At 43.9% G+C, this 19301-nt stretch overlaps 1 protein-coding gene across 1 annotated transcript in view; it reads left to right on the top strand.

The window, feature by feature from the left end:
• MERTK (MER proto-oncogene, tyrosine kinase) overlaps positions 1–19301 on the top strand; it is a 116195-nt gene that overhangs the window by 73072 nt on the left and 23822 nt on the right. The window contains exons 8-13 of the mRNA XM_049652149.1: positions 899–1050; positions 8959–9112; positions 11389–11542; positions 14237–14322; positions 15827–15922; positions 17054–17134. Coding sequence (XP_049508106.1) covers positions 899–1050; positions 8959–9112; positions 11389–11542; positions 14237–14322; positions 15827–15922; positions 17054–17134 — 723 coding nt within the window. The remainder of the gene's footprint in view (positions 1–898; positions 1051–8958; positions 9113–11388; positions 11543–14236; positions 14323–15826; positions 15923–17053; positions 17135–19301) is intronic.

The raw sequence follows: 19301 nt of genomic DNA, 5'->3' as shown, positions 1-19301 counted from the left end.
AGTGGGAATGTGACTTAAGCAGAATTTTCCTATAAACCAGATAGTGAAAACCAGGGTTAAATTCTACATTTTGACATCTAGCAATTAGCATTTGACCCTCTGGTCTTCAATAATAATGAGATGTCTTATGTATACACATATATGTATATGTATATGTATACACACATATATATGTGTACATGTACATTTTTAAAGACTTATTATCTGATTAACTCTGTTCAGACCATCAGTAACCTGCCTTTGGACTTTAAAATGGTGGCTTCCCTTTGAGTTCTGCCGTGTTCCCTGCCTGGTACGTCTCACCCGACACAGGACTGATCTCCAGTCAGTCTGGTTGCCCTTCCATCCCACAGGTGTCTAGTGGAAAACCCTGTTCAAGTTGTATCTGCTTTGCTTCCCCAGGAGGAGTCCATGAGTGCCACTCACCTCCTTCCCTGCCTTTCCTCGTCTTCGTGATTTTAGTTTAGGAAGTGCTTGCTTTTAAAAACTCATGTAGTATTTCAGGGCACCTGGGTGGCTCAATCAGTTGGGAGTCTGACTTTGGCTCAGGCCATGATCTCATAGTTCATGGGTTTGAGCCCCACGTTGGGCTCTGTGCTGACAGCTCAGAGCCTGGAGCCTGCTTTGGACCCTCTGTCTCCCTTTCTCTCTGCTCCTTCCCTGCTCATGCTCTGTCTTTGTCTTTCTCTCTCTCTCAAAAATAAATATTAAAAAAAAAAATCCAGGCAGTATTTCAGTGCTCCTTAATTGAAAAAAGGGTGAAAATCTGCTATTAATCTCAACCTCATTTGAATGCTTTCCACAGAACACTGGAAAACCAAACATTCAGAAACTGAGAATAAGCCTCTATGTGCTTTTCTCTGTGGTTCTTCATCATTGTCTCTTTTTCCTTTTGTAGCCCCTTCAGTAGCACCTTTGAACATCACTGTGTTTCTGAATGAATCTAGTCATAAGGTGGATGTCAGATGGATCAAGCCTCCGATTAAGCGGCAAGATGGGGACCTGGTGGGTTACCGGATATCTCACGTGTGGCAGAATGCGGAGACTTCCGTAAGTCTGAACTCCGAAAAAGTGCACTTGTCTCCTTAGATTTGCTCATTTATACTGTGTTAGAAGCTTTCTTTTTAAAGTTTATTTATTTTTGAGAGAGGGAATGGAGCAGAGAGAGGCAGACAGAGAATCCCAAGCAGAGTCTGATGTGGGGCTTGAACTGATGACCTGTGAGATCATGACCTGAGCCAAAATCAAGAGTTGGACACTTGACTGACTAAGCCACCCAGGTGCCCCTAGAAGCTTTTGTTTTGTCGTGAGAAGACAACAGATTTTTTTTTTTATTAAAAAAATTTTGTTTAACATTTATTTATTTTTAAGAGAGAGAGAAACAGAGTGCAGGCAGGGGAGGGGCAGAGAGAGAGAGGGAGACACAGAATCTGAAGCAGGCTGTAGGAACTGAGCTGTCAGCACAGCACAGAGCCTGACACGGGGCTCAAACTCACGAACTGTGAGATCATGACCTGAGCTGAAGTCGGAAGCTTAACCAACTGAGCCACCCAGGTACCCCGACAACAAACTATTATTATTGAATGAGGTCCCTTTCACTGGGATGTGAAGAATATAGTAAAAACTAGAGATGACTGAATAGTTAACAAAATTCCAAGGAATCTTTGGGGCTTTTCTCGCTCACTCACTCACCCATTCGTTTATGCATTCGGTAAATAGGTGAACTCCTCTCTGTCACCACTTGATTCGTGCCTTCTGGGAACTTGGGCTCTTGTAGGAAGATAGTTGAGAACTACCCAGATAACCAGAGCAGAAGGTCCAGAAGCTATATGGCTTAGCAGTCCAACAATTCATAGCCTCTTGGAAATTCCAGAGGATGCTTTTCTGAAGATTATCAGGGAAGAACCCCAGCCTCATAGAGAATGAAAAGGGGTAACCAGACTCCAGAGGACAAGGCTAAGCCAGCAACAGGTTGCCTTAACACAGCTCCACAGGAGTAGGGGTGATGCCCGAATGTGGATGGGTAGGCAGCTACCAGACAGGTCCCCTTCCCACTTGAGAAGATAGTTGAGGTGACACTGACTTCTTTGTGACATAGAGCATCCTTGGAAAGGCAGATGTACTGGTTTCATCATCAGGACTGTCTCTTTACTGCCATCATGCAAAGCACGCTGTTTTGTGTTGTTACATTCCTGATCGACCTAGCCCTGGGGACAGATCAGATTTTAGCATCCTCATGGCATTTGTTGGGGGTGCCACGTGACAGCAGTACAGCTTCTTGGCAGGAGAGAGGGACAGAGTCCACAGCTGCCCCCATTGACGACATCCGATCTTTGCTTCAGTCGTCGTCAGCTTCATGACATCCAGCTCTTACGCAACTGCTGTTGTTTCCAAAAGGACAGGTGGGATTTATTCTTTGTCTTTTCCTGCCTCAGTTTACCTATCAGGACGCTGACTCTTGGAAGCGGTAGGTGATGGAAGTAGAGGAAAAAGAAGAGAGTTTGGAAGTGCATGAGTTTTTGTGCCTCAGAGTGATGATAGGGTGTTGTTTGTACAAGGCACAACCCTGCTTAGGAGCGTTGTCCTACAATAAAAGCCTCTCGTTTCTTGGTCTTTTGTCCCAAGGCACCCGTGCAGGGTCCTTATTAACTGCGTTTCCACACCGGCTGAATCAGGGGAATCAAATGCCTGTCTTAGAGGCAAGCCCCTTTCACCATGGTGAATCGTGAACAGCCCCTGAAGGTGCAATAATTGTGTTCCGGTTCAGTAAGGATTTTATTTTTCTCTGGTTGGCAGAAGATTGTAATTATCAGCAGACACTTGAGAGGTCTAAACAGAAAACACCCCAGTTTGTTTAAAGAGTTCAGGTCATCCTTTCGACTTCTTCTGGCGTGGGTGAAAGCTGCCTCTCCGGAGAGGACCTGAGCTGAGGCGTGCTGAAGGGCAAGAGTGGCGAAAGCCTCATGGATGACGCAGCTGGAGAGCCTCACGCACTAAATGCCACCAGCGCTCCGCTGCACTGTGCATTCTGGTTGCCTTTTGTTCGGCATGGTCCCCTCTGCAGTGAGAACAATACTGCCACAGTGAGAGCTGTGACCTTTCCAGTCATTACCTCCTTGGTGCTGCTGGATCATCCTAGTGAGAACCTCATTTGCGCTGTACTCACGCCGCACTTTGTGCATCATGAGGGTCTCGTGACAACAAAAGACTTGGCGGCTTGCTTTCCTTAGGATAACCATTCTCAGATGTAGCCATGCTTCAAGCTCATCGTGGGCTGCAACCAGAGGCAAGTAAAAACGCTGGAGAAGGGGCGCCTGGGTGGCGCAGTCGGTTGGGCGTCCGACTTCAGCCAGGTCACGATCTCGCGGTCCGTGAGTTCGAGCCCCGCGTCAGGCTCTGGGCTGATGGCTCAGAGCCTGGAGCCTGCTTCGGATTCTGTGTCTCCCTCTCTCTCTGCCCCTCCCCCATTCATGCTCTGTCTCTCTCTGTCCCAAAAATAAATAAACGTTGAAAAAAATTAAATTAAATTAAATTAAAAAAAAAAAAAAAAACGCTGGAGAAAAGCTGACCCAGGGAGGATCCTAAAACCCCTGCCCAAAGTGAAGTTTTCAATGACCTCCGTACGCATCACCTCTGTTTCCTGAACTCCCTTCTTTTCAGAAGGGCAAGAGTTAGATACAACTTCATCTCTCAAAATTGTTCTTTCATTTCCATTTTTAGGAAACTGATACTAAAGGTATACCTTCTTTACGCAAGACAATGGAATTGGATATTTTTGAAAGCTATTCCCAGGAGTTACTCTCATAAGGGTGGGTTTTTTGTATGCGGCTTCAGAACTTTCTTGGAAGTGATCTTTGGGTGGGCTATTGTTTATACCTTTATTATCCCCGCATGCTATATCGCTTTCAGACTAAAAAACTCCTGATAGTTACTGTACACACATTTACTATATCTTGATGAAGATATCGACCTTTTTTTGTTCTGTTTTTTTTTTTTTTTATATCCCTTGCATTTCCTAATCCAAGCTCAAAATCCAAAAGTCAGAAGCAAGTGCAATCTATTCTCCTTGAAGTTGGGGCCATGTCTCGCTCATCTTTGTACCGTCTGAACAGAGGACCTTGAACTTACTTTCTAGGCATTTATGGGGCTTGATGCATGGGCCTAACTGACATCCATACTGGCTGGAGAGTTTCACTCTGTGATGAGACAGGCTTTTGATGAGTGTGGACTAGTGTTTCCCATCTATTCCCGTTCCCAGAAGTTGTCAGTAGACCTTCCATGAGAGAGGAATTCAATGAGCAAATAAGTTTATAAAATATCACATAGTATACTCCTCTCTGGAAGATCAATAAGGTTTATTGGTAAGCTCAAGCCTCTTTGACATTTTACAGTAAATAAGTCTGTTTCACTTTGACCCAGAATGGCCCACATGTCCAACAGATATAACTCATCGTTATATGTGTTATTTATACAAAACTCATTATTATAGGATTGTAGTTCTAATGCTGGTTTAATTGTATTTGGAAGGGCTAGAGATGTTAAATCAGAAGGCAGTTTCATTATGGGCAGATTATTTTGGGCCTAGAGACAACAGGACATGTAGAAATAACTTCTTTAAAGACCTAGAGAAGCCACAGTACCTTCAAGGATTCCTTCCTCAGGCCTAGACCACTGCGTCCTAACAAGCTTGGATTCGGGCATGAGCACACTGGCTCTTCCTTTCCTTATTGCTCCCTCTCGCTCACTCTCAAAGGAGGGCAGGGCATCTGAAGCAGGTGTCATGTTAAAGTATGAGAAATGGGCGAGGTCCTTGTGGGATAGGTCAGCCAGGGGTCTGGAACACTGCCGAAACCCAAGAATTAATCAAGGGTGATATGCACAGCTTGGAGGAGAAACCTACAATGGACGTAAATCGCATGAACTAGTCAAATAAACTTCTTGGTGTGAGGCATTTAGGCAGCCTTGGTTATTTTCTCTCCTGTGCCAGGACTTGAAAGACACTACAAGGTCACTTCTGTAAGAGGACCTTGCATTTATAGGGAAAGACGATCCAAATATGGCACCTTATAGGTAGAGGAATATAGGAATAATAATAACCACCATTGATTACTTACAGTGTGCCAGACTGTGTGCTTCATGTTGTGCGTGTAGGAATTCATTGAACCCTTACAAAAACATCATGAGACATTAAAAAAAAAAGAGAGAGAGAGAGAAAGGTATTATTACTTTCAACGTTTACTTGAGGAAACTGAAGCTCAGAGATGCTGAGTAACTTACCAGAGTCACAAAGCTTGGAATTGGCAGCACTGGGGTAGGAACCCAGGCCAGACTGACATCCAGAGCTGTGCTTTTCAGAGCCCACTACCCCTTCCCAGATTCCTTTGGCTTTCATGATACAGTGTCTCTCACTCAAATTCCACACTGTGGTCTCTTTTTTTTTTTTTTTAATTTTTTTAAATGTTTTATTTATTTTTGACAGAGAGAGAGAGACAGAGCATGAGCGGGGGAGGGTCAGAGAGAGAGGGAGATACAGAATCCGAAGCAGGCTCCAGGCTCTGAGCCATCAGCACAGAGCCGGACGCGGGGCTTGAACTCACAGACCGCAAGATCATGACCTGAGCCAAAGTCAGACGCTCAACCAACTGAGCCACTCAGGCGCCCCCATACTGTGGCCTCTTAGCAAAAGGAAGTAAGAACAGGACACGTTTGAAGAGTAAGGTGTGAGTTTTGCATTGATGAATGCAAAATGAGTCCTGTGAATGTGAAGCCTGTTGAACAAGCTACCTTTGTTGGCGTAGCATGACAGAAGCTCTTATCTGGTGGTGCTTCCCTCGTTGACTGTTACTGTTCTTCGAGGCGATAAACAGGGTCTACATGTATGTCATCAGATGTCATATTGTAAATCTGATTTCGTTACCTGAAACTACTCTTAGATTTTAAGTCCTCAAGGCTACGGGCCTTTGTTGGTGAAGATGAATACTCACAGAATGAGAAATTGCAGTTCACCCGTGGCGTGTGCCCCAGAACCAGACTACCTCATGCCAGGGAAACGGCCTCACCTTCTATGCTCTGCACCTGACCGTGAGAGAGAGAATACACACCTGGGTGGCTCCTACATGGGTCTGGTTTTAAATGGATTTCTTTGTCAAATTTCAAAATCAAAATGAAAATAAGTATTTGGGGATATAGATATGGTCGGTCCTACGTTTGCTTACGTATTTGGCATCAAAAGAATTTGGATCGATTGCATCGATTTTTAGAAACAGGGATCATCTTTATCATTTAAGGCAATTCCTAGAGAAAACGGTTATGCTCCACTGAAATAGTTATCATGTATCTTTCTAATCACTACTTCAGCATTTATTATAGCTCCACCCCTAAAATGGGAAAATTCTTTATGTATTTCCAAAACATGTTACCTGTAAGCGGTGGCTGCCATCGTTTTCGTACTTCAAGATGCGGAAAAATGACAGCAGTAACCAGGATGATTGCCATTGTTGATGCACTTAAGGAACAGGAGGTGGAAATTTCAAAGTTCCTTCTCTGGGTTTTCACGGTGACTTATTATAGGCCCTAAGCGAATAGATCTTATCAACTACTGTTATGTTTGTTTCCAAAAGGATGATTTTGTGTTAGGATTTCTCTTCTTCTAGGAATTTAATTCATTCGCAATTATGCATGTCCTCTAACTTAGAGATAATTCTCACAAATGATATATTATACATATCTTTTAATTTTTTAAAATGTTTTATTTGTTTTTGAGAGAGAGAGAGAGACAGAGCATGAGTGGGCGAGGGGTACAGAGAGAGGGAGACACAGAATCGGAAGCAGGCTCCAGGCTCTGAGCTGTCAGCACAGAGCTCGATGCGCGGGGCTTGAACTCATGAACTGCAAGATCATGACCTGAGCCGAAGTCGGACGCCCAACAGACTGAGCCACCCAGACGCCCCATGATATATTGTATTTGAGTCCTGGCAGATGAAAAGCGTGAAGCTAGAAGCAGACCCAAAAGCTGTTGTCAGGCAGGACATCTTTTGTACGTTCAGGAGCTGTTAGGTAGTAAATTGTGAAGCAGACATGTTATTTCTCAGTGGCCAGCCGGACTCACTGCAGGGCTCCATGACTGTGTGGGTTCAAACCATAGAGTTGCTCTGCTTGATGAGTTCCTGTCCCCCACCCAAATTAAATAGAGAACGACCAACTAACCCATAATCAAAACTGGGTTTGCCATAAATAAAATGCTCTATTTCTAAAAAAGATATTGCCTGAATACCCCCCCCAATTGTTAATTATTATTTTGCTTACTTAATAAAAAAAAAATCTGTGACAAATCTCCTTAGCATACAGTCCAGTGGGGTGGAAAAACCAGAACATTTTAAAGCCATATTTTCCCCTTTTATCCCTTGTCTAAGATTATTTCTGAGTCCTGATGGTCACTGCTTGTTTACATTTAGGAAGTCTGTGGGTGGCTGACCCAGGTTCCCCCTTGGTCACCAATGACTGGCCTGCCCTCTCCGTAAGGGCTGAGCTGGCCCCACCCTGCCCCACTGTTAGAAGGAATCAGCATGACACCAAGTGACCAGGAATAAAGTTACCAACCCAAACCAGGCGCCTGCTCGTCAGTGATCTGTGATATCTGTGCGCCACCTGCGTGGTGTGACATGTCTCTTTCTGTCTGTGAAATCAGGTCTCCAAACTGCAGACATTAAAGACGTGTTTCTGGGGTGCCCGGAGAGCCCACTCAGTTAAGCTTCCGACTCTTGATTTCAGCTCAGATCATGATCTCACGGTTGTGGGGCCGAGTCCCGCATTGGCCTCTGTGCTGACAGTGCAGAGCCTGCTTGGGATTCTCTCTCTCCTTCTCTCTCTCTCTCTGCTCTTCCCCCTCCCTCCCTCTCAAAATAAATAGTCCGAAGGCTGAAATGAGGTCCTAAGACAGTCTTTTTAAAAAAATAATTATTTATTTTGAGAGGGAGGTTTGGAAACAAAGGGAAAAGTGTTATATAAACACTGAGTTCTGGGGTTTTTTGTTTTGTTTTGTTGTTTTGTTTTGTTTTGTTTTGTTTTGTTTTCAAAAATCACTTACTCCTGGGGCACCTGGGTGGCTCAGTTGTTTAAACATCTGACTTCAGCTCAGGTCATGTTCTCGAGGTCCATGAGTTCGAGCCCCGCGTCGGGCTCCGTACTGACAGCTTGGATTCTGGAGCCTGCTTCAGATTCTGTGTGTGTGTGTGTGTGTGTGTGTGTGTGTGTGTGTGTCTGCCCCTCCTCCACTCACACTCTGTCTCTCAAAAATGAATAAATGTTAAAAAAAAATTTTTTTAAATCACTTTCTCCTGTGTTTTAATGGCGCATGGTGCATGGCAGTGGTTATAAAACAAAATAAGTAAAAGTGAAACCAGATTTTTAGAAATTGAGAAAATTGTGCATGTGTCACACTAGAGGGGAAAAAAAAAACATGCCAGTGCCCTCCTCAAGGTAGATTTTAGTCAAAATTCTTATAATTGTAAAGAAAAGGAGCCCATGCATGCTGGCTCAGGGGAAGTTGGCAGGTGGTCAATGTCAAGGTATAGTTTGGCTCTTGGGCATTGTACTGTGGGAGTTCTGAGGGCAGGGGTCTCCCAGAGCCAGCCTTGCTCTTGCCCTCTGGCTGCCTCTGCTACATGCTCCCTCTCTTCCAGAGACATCTTCACTGACCATTCTGAGTGCCATGCCTTCACAGACTCACTTGGGCAAGGCCCTAAGGCCAGAGGTTGCAGCCAGCCCGTTCAACATCCCTGCCCACCCTTGGGTTCCATTAGCTGTGCGCTGAGTAAGGAAGGGATGTGGTAGAGACACAGCCTGTGCCCCCTGGGAGGCGGGTGGGATGACTTCCCTCAGAAGGAATTGTGGGCGAGCAGGCGACGTGCCCCTGGCAGCTCACTGTTTCATCCCCTTTCCCTCCTTCTCTGTTCCCAGAAAGAGCTGTCTGAAGAAGTTGGCCAGAACGGCAGCCATGCTCAGATTTCTGTTCAAGTCCACAACGCCACATGTACGGTGAGGATTGCCGCCATCACAAAAGGGGGAGTCGGGCCGTTCAGCGACCCAGTGAAAATGTTCATCCCTGCGCACGGTGAGAGTCGGGTTCCTTATCGTCTGATAGAATGTGCCAGTCCAGGCAATGCAGAGTGCCAGAGAGTAACCTGTGGGATGGGTCTCTGGTTTAAGAATGAAAGACAAAGACCAGAAGGAATTTTTGCTCTGAGAAAGGTAGTTGATATGTTAACACACATCACAGAGCACTGATACCTGTGAGTCCTCCCACTGCCATTACTATTGGTGGTACTGAGTTACTGGAAAGATCAGTCCTTCCAGAATAGCAAATTTGACTTGACTTACTGAATTTAGTTTAAATGACGTATACGTGACTGAATGTTGGAGAGCTGTAGTATGGCTAGTCTTTAGGTCTGTGTAATGGGCACTGTTTGTTTATGTGCTAGTGTTTGTTTTGTGTGTTTTAAGCAGTAAAGCTTACCACGTTATTACTCACTCAAGCCTTGGTGCCGTGCTTCGTGATTGATCGGCACAAAACATAAAGTGTTTCCTATTAAAGCTCTCCTTACACAGCATTGGGCTCACTGAGCTAAATGCTCAGCCCTGCATGCTGTCTTCTTTATGTTGTTGGAGTATCCTTTGGCAAGGAGCCACTGTGGTGTCCCATGTGGCCCTAAATGCTGTCCATGCTTCCATAGACCAGTGGAGCCTTTGTTCTGACTCTCACTGCCCTGGGTTGTTTGATATTAAACTGCTGTCGTAGACTGCATGCACAGGCATCTGTATCAGTACGATTTTTGCATTTACAAGGTCTTGCCAGATATGGTCTTTGTATCCATAGCAAATAGGACTTGTAAGTAGACCATCGAGTTCCTGTCTGTTCCAGTGACCCCCAAACATGCTGAACTGGAGCCATATTACAGTTCCTGTAGCCCTCGGCTCTGTATCTGGGGAACATTAGTAACTGGTGATGGCAAGCAAGACGTGTCTACCTGGTTGAAATTCTGAGACCATGAGATTCTGATGCTAAGGGCACAGGTCAAAAAAACATCAGAGTTTGGGAAGACAGGGCTTTCATCTTTATATATAATAAACTCTCCACCATTTTAAAATGCTGTGCTATGCTGGCAGTCCTTGCTTTTTTGCACAATCCCAACATGCATACTTTTCAGCTGCCACGGTTTGGTTACATAACACTAGTTCCCCAATGACATGGTCTGAATTTGAGTTACCGTCATGTGTTACTGTGAGTAATTGCATGAAGTGTAAACTTTGCCGCCAGTGGTCCAGTCCACAAACCACTACCTAAATAACAGATGTTCATCGATGCCCATGACGGGTCTTGTTGCTTGTTTCAAAGTTCTCGGTAGTTGGACACGCACTTCCATTATTCAGATCACATGCGTCTAGCAAGACCCATAGCTGCGTTGCCTCCTTATCTCCCAGGGACACAGCCACATGACACTTCCTAAAAATAAGTAATTGAGGGGCATGTGGGTGGCTCAGTCGGTTGAGCATCCACCTCTCGATCTCAGCTCAGGTCTTGATCTCAGGGTGGTGAGTTCAAGCCCTGTGTTGGGCTCTGTGCTGGGCGTGAAGCCTACTTAAAAAATAAATCAATAAATAAAAATAAGTAATTGAAAGAGGGAGTTGGTGAACAAAGGCGAAGTGCAGAAAAGAAAGGAAGAGTGATAGTGTTGGAAGAGAAATTTGAATTGAATGTGGAGTTACGGAAGAAACAGCTGATATGGGACGGCAGATATTGCCACCATTGGTTAGACCCGCTATGCAGCCACGGAACAACGGTGAATGAATGAATGAATGAATGAATGAATGAGTTCACATAAAGGAACTCTCAGAGATAGCTCACAACGTGGAAAGCACAGGGGATAAAATGTTGGGGATGAATCCAGACCCAGAGAGGAGGAGGAAAATTCTCCACAGCACAGAAAATATATTCTCTCCATATCATAAGTTATGTGACCAGAAGACAGTACCATTCAAACTCCTCTTGAGACGTTTTTTACAAAGACATACAATCTTTTATTTCTCAATATTTCTCAATGTTTTTGAATTACAGTGTATCAGATAAACACTAGTTTTACCTTTTTTTTTAATTCCTTATACATTCATAACTGATATGAAAAGTGTCACCCATTGATTGTTAAGATCACTTTGCGTGGTCTCAGCTTGCACCATCAGAGTGAGGACCGTCTGCGTATGTAGATCACAGAATATAAAAGGATTAGGTTCTAGAGCTTTTGACTGTCTTCTTCCCTATTACAAGCTAATGTTTCTTATGTGTTTCGGATCCCAAAGAGATGTTTTCAATTGGGTCTGTTGGTATTTTACTAGGTTGGGTAGATTTTGCCCCCTCGTCAACCCCGGCACCTGGCAACACAGATCCTGTGCTCATCATCCTTGGTTGCTTTTGCGGAGTTGTTTTGATTGGGTCAATTTTATATATTTCTCTGGTCATCAGAAAAAGAGTCCAGGAGACAAAGTTTGGGTAAGTTTCCCAGTTTAAACTGTTCTGCCCCGTGTTACCCTGTGCTTCTCATGCCAAGTAATAATGCCTCTCGTGCTGGCCCAGCTCCTCACATTGTACCTGGCTGGGTGCCCCGTCTTATGCACATCCTGGGGACAGGCAGCTTCCTTAGTTAGGCCAATGCTGCAGAGGCAGCCAGCAGTGAAAGCCAGCCTTGAAAGGGCTCATTTACAGAGAAGAGCATCCATAGGCCTTCAGTACTCAAACTTCGTTGCTGTAAAGTGAGGATTTTTGTTAAAACTCTTAAAAATAATCCTAATTGTTAAAAAAAAAATGAGGGGCGCCTCAGTCAGTTAAGTGACTGACTCTTGATTTCGGCTCAAGTCATGATCTCATGGTTCCTGAGTTCGAGTCCTGCATCGGGCTCTGCACTGACAGCATGGAGCCTGCTTGGGATTCTCTGTCTCCCTCTCTTTCTGCCCCTACCCTGTGTGCTGTCTCTCTTTCTCTCTCCCTCTCTCCCTCTCTCTCTCTCTCTCTCTCTCTCTCTCTCAAAAATAAATAAATAAACATTTAAAAAAACGAAATGTATGTATAGATAAAAATACTAGAAGGAAATTCACCAAAGCATTAGCAATTCTGAACAGTATAAGTGTGGATAATTCTGTGTTTTCTTTTTTTTTTTTACTGTATTTTATACATTTTTTCTAATAGAGAAAAGCTTTGTATTTTCACATTCAAGTGTAAAAGAAGATCTTGTTCTAATTTTTCTATACATCTGACTTTTATAACCAAACAGTAGTTAAATATCAACAAAAACGGGAAGGCGTGTTAAGGCAACTTATGATAAGAAAGCTATGTGTAAATTTGTTCCTGGAACTCAGTTTTCTACTCCAGTGACTCTGCAGCGCGTTTGGGTTTCTGTGAAACCCAGTTTATCACTCATGGGGTAGAGGAAGTACTTTCTAAGATGCGGGTTGTTGACAGCCTGGAATAGGACAGAGTGATGGAAGGTGAATGACTGCGTTTTGGCAGGAGCTGAGCAACCTTTATTCATTGCTGAGTCTTAGGAATGCTACTGGAACATTCCACTCCACTCCAAAACTTTTCACTGTCATGGAGAAGAAGCTTGAGAGCAGAGGCTACCCTGCCCATTTTTTGTGTCCATCCTAGTCCTAAGGGTCGGGTACCTACAGTACTTACTAACTCTATCCTTATAATTATTATATCTCAGTGTGTAAATTCTAAGAATGCCTATTTTGAAGAAATGACAAAATCTGACCCAAATCCTGAACATATACTTGACCGAAATGCATCCCAGAGTCTAGATGTGGTTTGCAGGCTCTGCAGAAGTTGTAAGAGTAGCACAATAATATGTATTGAGAGCCTTCTAGGTGATAGCCTGGGGTACAACGCTGAACAAAAGCAGGTACTACTTGCCCTCAGGGGTACTCACAGTTCATGGAGAATCAAGCAATAATCACACAAGTGATTACACATAAGTATAAAATGGCAACTGTGTGGGGCGCCTGGGTGGCTTAGTCGGTTAAGTGGCCGACTTCAGCTCAGGTCACGATCTCGCGGTCCCTGAGTTCGAGCCCCGCCTCAGGCTCTGGGCTGATGGCTCAGAGCCTGGAGCCTGTTTCCGATTCTGTGTCTCCCTCTCTCTCTGCCCCTTCCCTGTTCATGCTCTGTCTCTCTCTGTCTCAAAAATAAATAAAAACGTTGAAAAAAAATTAAAAATAAAATAAAATGGCAACTGTGTAAATCCTATATAAAGGGACATGTAAGAGTGTATAACAGGAGAATTTGACTGCATTAGGAAAGTCGGAAAAGGCCTCCCTGCAGAGGTGATACCTGAGCTAAAATCTGAAGAAAGAGCAGGTATTAATTAGGTGAAAGACAAAAGGAAGAGCATTGCAGCCAGAAGGCACAGTACATGCAAAGGCCCTGTGGTGGTAGTGGCCTGGCATACAGAGGGGAAGGCACTGGACTGGAAGATGTGACACCTGGGTTCTAGCATTAATTTTGTCACTTGGATGTGACACAGTTATTTTTCTCCCTTTCCTTTTTGGAAACAAGTCAACAAGCGGAGCCTACACAGGTGAGGAGTTATGCTTCCTACACCCTTCAGGGCAGAGTGTCTACATAAAATATTTGGAATTCTTCTGCATAGATTTGTCTCTTCACCTCATTTAACTATTCAGTCATACATATCAGTATGGACTCATGGACATTCACTTTATACTTTGGATTAGAATCCAGTACTACTTTATTTGCTTGCCCAGGTTGTTACAGCTTTGGCCATTGGGAGCTTCTCAGTTGTTTTGTGTTCTCTCTCTCTTTGTTTTTTTAAATGTTTATTTTTGAGACGGAAAGGCAGAGAGAGAGAGGGAGAGAGAGAATCTCAAGCAGGCTCCATGTGAGGCTTGAACTCACGAATCAGGAGATCATGCCCTAAGCGGAAACCGAGAGTCAGATGCTCAACCAGCTGAGCCACCCAGGAGCCCCATGTGTTCTGTTCTCAGTGGTATATTGCCAAGTAAGCCTAAAACAGAGCTAAGGAAAGAAGTCCATTTCTCCCAGTGGGAGGGGTCTTTGCAGTCAAAGAGGCCTTTCAACAAGCAACAGCTTGGTTACATCCTTGTGGAATCAGCATCTGCCCCAGCACCCCTTTCCTAATAGCGGGAGATGTCTTTATTTTTATTCGCCCAGGAACGCCTTCACAGAGGAGGATTCGGAGTTAGTCGTCAATTATATAGCAAAGAAGTCCTTCTGTCGGCGAGCCGTTGAACTCACCTGTAAGTTAATTTTCATCTTCCCTAAAGTAGTTAGAGCAAAGAGAGAACAGCAGATTAATTGATAGATTTCTAACAAAAGGCAAAGGAGTCAAAGGAGTTATTTTTAACATGCAAAATGTCTTCAGAAACCGGCAAGCAGATAGATAGTGAGACATTGCCAAGTGCTTTCCTGCTGGCTGGTGTACTGGAAATCTGGAAGTGGACCTGAGGTAAAGCGGCCTGTGTTAAAGACTCCTAACACCAAGAAATGCGGAAGGAAGAAGGAACTCACCACAGTGATAGGAGGAGATGTGGTTAGAGGTCAGGGATTTAAAGAAAAACAGCAAAGCAATTGACATAATTTCTGAGCTTATTTCCTGCTTTTTTGTGGCAACGGGCTCAGAGAACAATTTGCCAACATACTTGACAACAATTATGGTTTGAGTTTTGCTGATTCGGAGTGGAGCCTTCCAGTTTGAAGAGCGAGAATACACAGATGGCTGTGTTCTTGAAGAATTCAGAAACCATGTACAAAGTACATGCAAATATCAAGTTCAAGCTTCAGGATGTTTGCCAAAACAAGAGCACCAAAACATATATAAGAATGATAGAATGCAGGGTGCCAAGAAACAAAAACTCACTCAAGGTACAATGTTACTGATTTCTTTACGTTTCTGATCTACAAGTTTTGACCTTTAGAGATCTGTTCTTGCATTAAAAAAAATTCTCCATTTAGACCCGTTCTTTCCTTTATTAGAGGACCATCTGGGTAAAAACAAAATTTTTTTTCTTTAAGAGCTAATGTATCTTTTCTAATTATCCACATTTTTTTTTTCTTTCAAAGGCTTGCTCATCATAACTATGGCACAAACTGCATCATTTGCCAAAATGTTATTGAATTGGTTAATTCCTCTTATTGATAATGCTTATGGTCAATGCTGCATGCTGACACCTTGTTATAGAAGATCTTCTCCACTTGCCCCCACGTACTCAATTTAGCACGTTCTATGTCATATTAATGAGGTTCCAGATGCCATAGGCAGAATAGGAGGGAGCCTGTTCTCTTAGTGTTTCCTGCGGTTTCTGCACTTCCTTCCCTGGCCTAGGACAGGGGAGGGAACCCAATAGCTGTTTGGTATCCTATAGTTAGCGATAAAATAGCAAGTACTCCACTAGAAAGCAAGAAAGTTCCTAGCAACTCTCTTCCTTACTCCTTTAAATCAAGGGCAACCCCCACCCGCCACGTGAATCTGCTGGCTGCTGCACCATGGGAAGAGAAATATGGTTCTGATTTTTATAAGCCTTCAGAATTAATCTTGCCCTGAAGGATTCATTTTACTCACGTAAATCATAGTAGCATCACCGTGTGATGTTTTATTTACCGACATTGTGCGGGAAGAGCCATGGGTACAAAAGGAAGAAAACGTTTAACTCTTTGATAGGACCATCTGTATCATTTCAATTCTGTTCGAGCGAAAGGGAGCAGACTGGCAACTCTTACACGTACTTCGTCACTCCCTTACAGTGCGCAGCTTGGGAGTCAGCGAGGAACTGCAGAATAAACTAGAAGATGTCGTGATTGACAGGAATCTATTAATTCTTGGGAAAATCCTGGGTGAAGGTAAGCAGTTCATTTCTTTTAAAATGTGAGGTTAGCATAACAGACTCTTAGATACAGAGAACAAACTGAGGGTTGATGGAGGTGGGGGAGAGGGGAGAGTGGGTGATGAGTGCTGAGGAGGGCACTTACTGGGATGAGCACTGGGTGTTGGATGGAAGCCCGGGTGACAATAAATTATGTTAAAAAATAAATAAAATAAAATGTGAAGTTAGAAAGGAAGCAGTTTACAGTAATGTTTTAAATGTGTATTTATTGGGGCGCCTGGGTGGCTCAGTCAGTTGGGCATCCGACTTTGGCTCAGGTCATGATCTCGCGGTCTGTGAGTTCGAGCCCCGTGTCGGGCTCTGTGCTGACAGCTCAGAGCCTGGAGCCTGTTTCAGATTCTGTGTCTCCCTCTCTCTCTGACCTTCCCCCATTCATGCTCTGTCTCTCTGTCTCAAAAATGAATAAACGTTAAAAAAAAATTTTTTTAATGTGTATTTATTATGTAAAATACCATTTTGTGACTTCCAGTTACAATACAAGTAGTTCTGTTTTATAATTTATTACAATGAAAAAGTAAATGGTGGTTTTTGCCACTCAGATTTCGCATATGGAAAGGGCCTCTACGGTGTCTTACACGTACCATAATCCCTTGAAAAATATTAATTCCCTTCCTTCATTTGAAAAGCAATTATTTGTTTGGTTTCCTATATGCTTTAAATACCTCTGGTTCTAAGGTTTACTGTTTGGGGCACCTTCCTAATTAGTTCCATAAGAACAAAAGTGAAAACGCGTATAGGTTTTGTCAAATTGATGTTAGGATGAATGATAATGGTATGAAGAATTTCTACTTTATACATTTCAGTAACATTTCCCGTGTTGTTCTGTAAGTTTCTTGGATCAGTTCTAATGCTTAATAAAATGATGAGCTGAGCCGAGCCTGAGCCAACCAAGCTTGTGACAAATAGGAGGCTAGTGCATGTCCTGCGTCCCTGGTGTGTGAGCGTGGGTGGCCCCGGCAGGCTCTTCCCGGCTGCCGCGTGTGGGTCACTCTCAGGCCACCTAAAAACAGCAGCCCAGGAACTGTAGCATTTTTTATGGTCAGGGGAGATTTTGCAAACTCTATGGAGATGTTGTTCTTCTTTACAGGAGAGTTTGGGTCTGTGATGGAAGGAAATCTTAAGCAGCAAGATGGGACCTCTCAGAAAGTGGCAGTGAAGACCATGAAATGTGAGTTATCGTGCATTAAACCCATCCCCCTGGGGCTGGGTAGTTGCTTCAGTAATCTGGTGCTCTGTACGGCCAGTGATGGAGTTCATGTGTCGTGATCTCGGTCACTGATGGGTCAGAAGACCACCCAGAACACTGTGTGGTTACAGACAGAAAGTGAATGTAATGAGGTCCTTATAAGTGCATTATACATTCCTTACCCTCAAGGTAGTTACATTTGTAATTTTTACCATACCTCCCTCTCTGTCTCTTTCTGTCTGTCTCAAACGGTCTCTCCCTCTCCCCTCTCTCTCACCTAGTAGAGTGAATGTCTCCAAAGTAAAATATGAATTCCCGAGACAGAGCTGATCTGGCGGCAGCCTCTTACCCCAGGAGTTGGTCTGGCTGATCTGGCCAGCTTGGTGGGGTCACTTCCTCACTTGAGGATGCTTGCATATTCCTCAGGAAGTTGCGGGCTGCCTGGAAGGTACATTTCCCAGAGAGAGGAGACATATTCGTTGGTCAAAGGCATATGAAGAGCAGTGAGCCGTGATCACAGGCTGGAACTTCTAAGCAAGCTGAGAAGAGAGTTTGCAGCTGGGTCAGAAAGGGCCTCATAAGTCATCACAAGGAATCTGCTTTTATCCCACAAGTTGCAGAGCCACTAGTAAGAGTCTTAAGCAAATGAGGAACAAAAGCAGATTTCATTCTAGAAAGTTCACTCTGGTGGCAGTGTGGAGGAGAATGAATTACAACGTTGACAAAAGTAAAGACAGATGCTGACTAGGGCACTCCTGAATCTGTGCAAATGACTGTCTAGATAAGGAAACTAGGCTCAGAGACATGGCGACTTGTTGAAGTCAGATAGCTTAAAAAGGGGAAGATTGTGCTGGATCTTTTCTATCACCAAGCACTGACCAGGCTGCAGTGACAGAGCATGATAGCATGTGCCCTCCTGCCCTTCTCCAGGAAGTGCATTTCCAGGGCCTGGGGGACACAGGATTGTGGTTTAAGTTTTATTCTTCACGTGTCAGCTGGGCACCCATAAAATAGACCGTGATTGTCTGGCATTTTATCTACAGTTGTTTTCATGATTCATATGGAGAGAGATGATTTGATGCTTCATTTGTCAATGTTTTCAACATTGCTTTCTCATTTACCCTTGTATATATTCAATATTGTTTTTGATCAAGGAGTAAAATTGGTTTCTTCCTAAAATTTAAATTCACTTTTACTGGGAATTAAAACATAAGTTAGCTTATAAGCATGTATTGAGACTTTTTAACCAGAACCGGAGACTGAAGTTTTAAGTCAGTGATGAAAAGGAACCCTAATAACCTACAAGTCACATGGGCTGTTGTTTTCTGCTCTCTGAAGCTTTTTATGTCTCTAATAATGACCAATACTTATGTAATACTGTGTGCCAAAGGACACTGCAGTCACTCTTGAATTTCATAAGGAAGACAGGAAGAGGAAATCAGTGCAACTCGGAAGCAGGTTCAAGGATTATCCCCTGGGGGTGCCTGCATGGGTCAGTGGCATCCGACTCTGGGTTTCGGGTCAGGTCACGATCTCATGGTTCATGGGTTCCAGCCCTGTGTCAGGCTCAGTGCGGACAGCATGGAGCCTGCTTGAGATTCTCTCTTTTCTCTCTCTCTCTCTGCACCTCCCTTACTGGTTCGCTCTCTTGTTCTCAAAATAAATAAATAAACATTAAAAAAAAAAAAAAGTATCATCCCCTGGAAACCAAGACAGCCTGAAGTTAGAGTATTCAGTGGAGCTAAACCCAGTACATAGTCAAATCTGGGTGCCAGCCACATTCAGGACCATTCCTGTCTCTTGCATTATTTTATTTGAACCTCACAAGGGTCCCTGTGAAGGCTCCTTTCCATTGTCCGCATTTACTATGTGGAAGGTTTAGGGGACCTTGTAAAAGGAGCTAGGCCTGGGCTCTCTTCTCTCTGGCCTTGGCTATGCTCTTCTTTGACTTAATTAGAATAAATTGCGGGGCAGCCGGGTGGCTCAGTCAGTTAATAATCCAATTTTGGTTCAGGTTATGCTCTCACGATTCCTGAGTTTGGGCCCTGCTTCAGGCTCTGTGCTGACAGCTCAGAGCCTGGAACCTGCACTGATTCTGTGTCTCTCTCTGTCTCTCTCTGACACTCCCCTGCTCGCACTCTGTCCCTCT

The sequence above is a fragment of the Panthera uncia genome (genome assembly GCF_023721935.1).
Source record: "Panthera uncia isolate 11264 chromosome A3 unlocalized genomic scaffold, Puncia_PCG_1.0 HiC_scaffold_12, whole genome shotgun sequence".
In the NCBI taxonomy this organism is placed as follows: Eukaryota; Metazoa; Chordata; class Mammalia; order Carnivora; family Felidae; genus Panthera; species Panthera uncia.
This window is presented reverse-complemented; position numbering and strand designations above follow the sequence as displayed.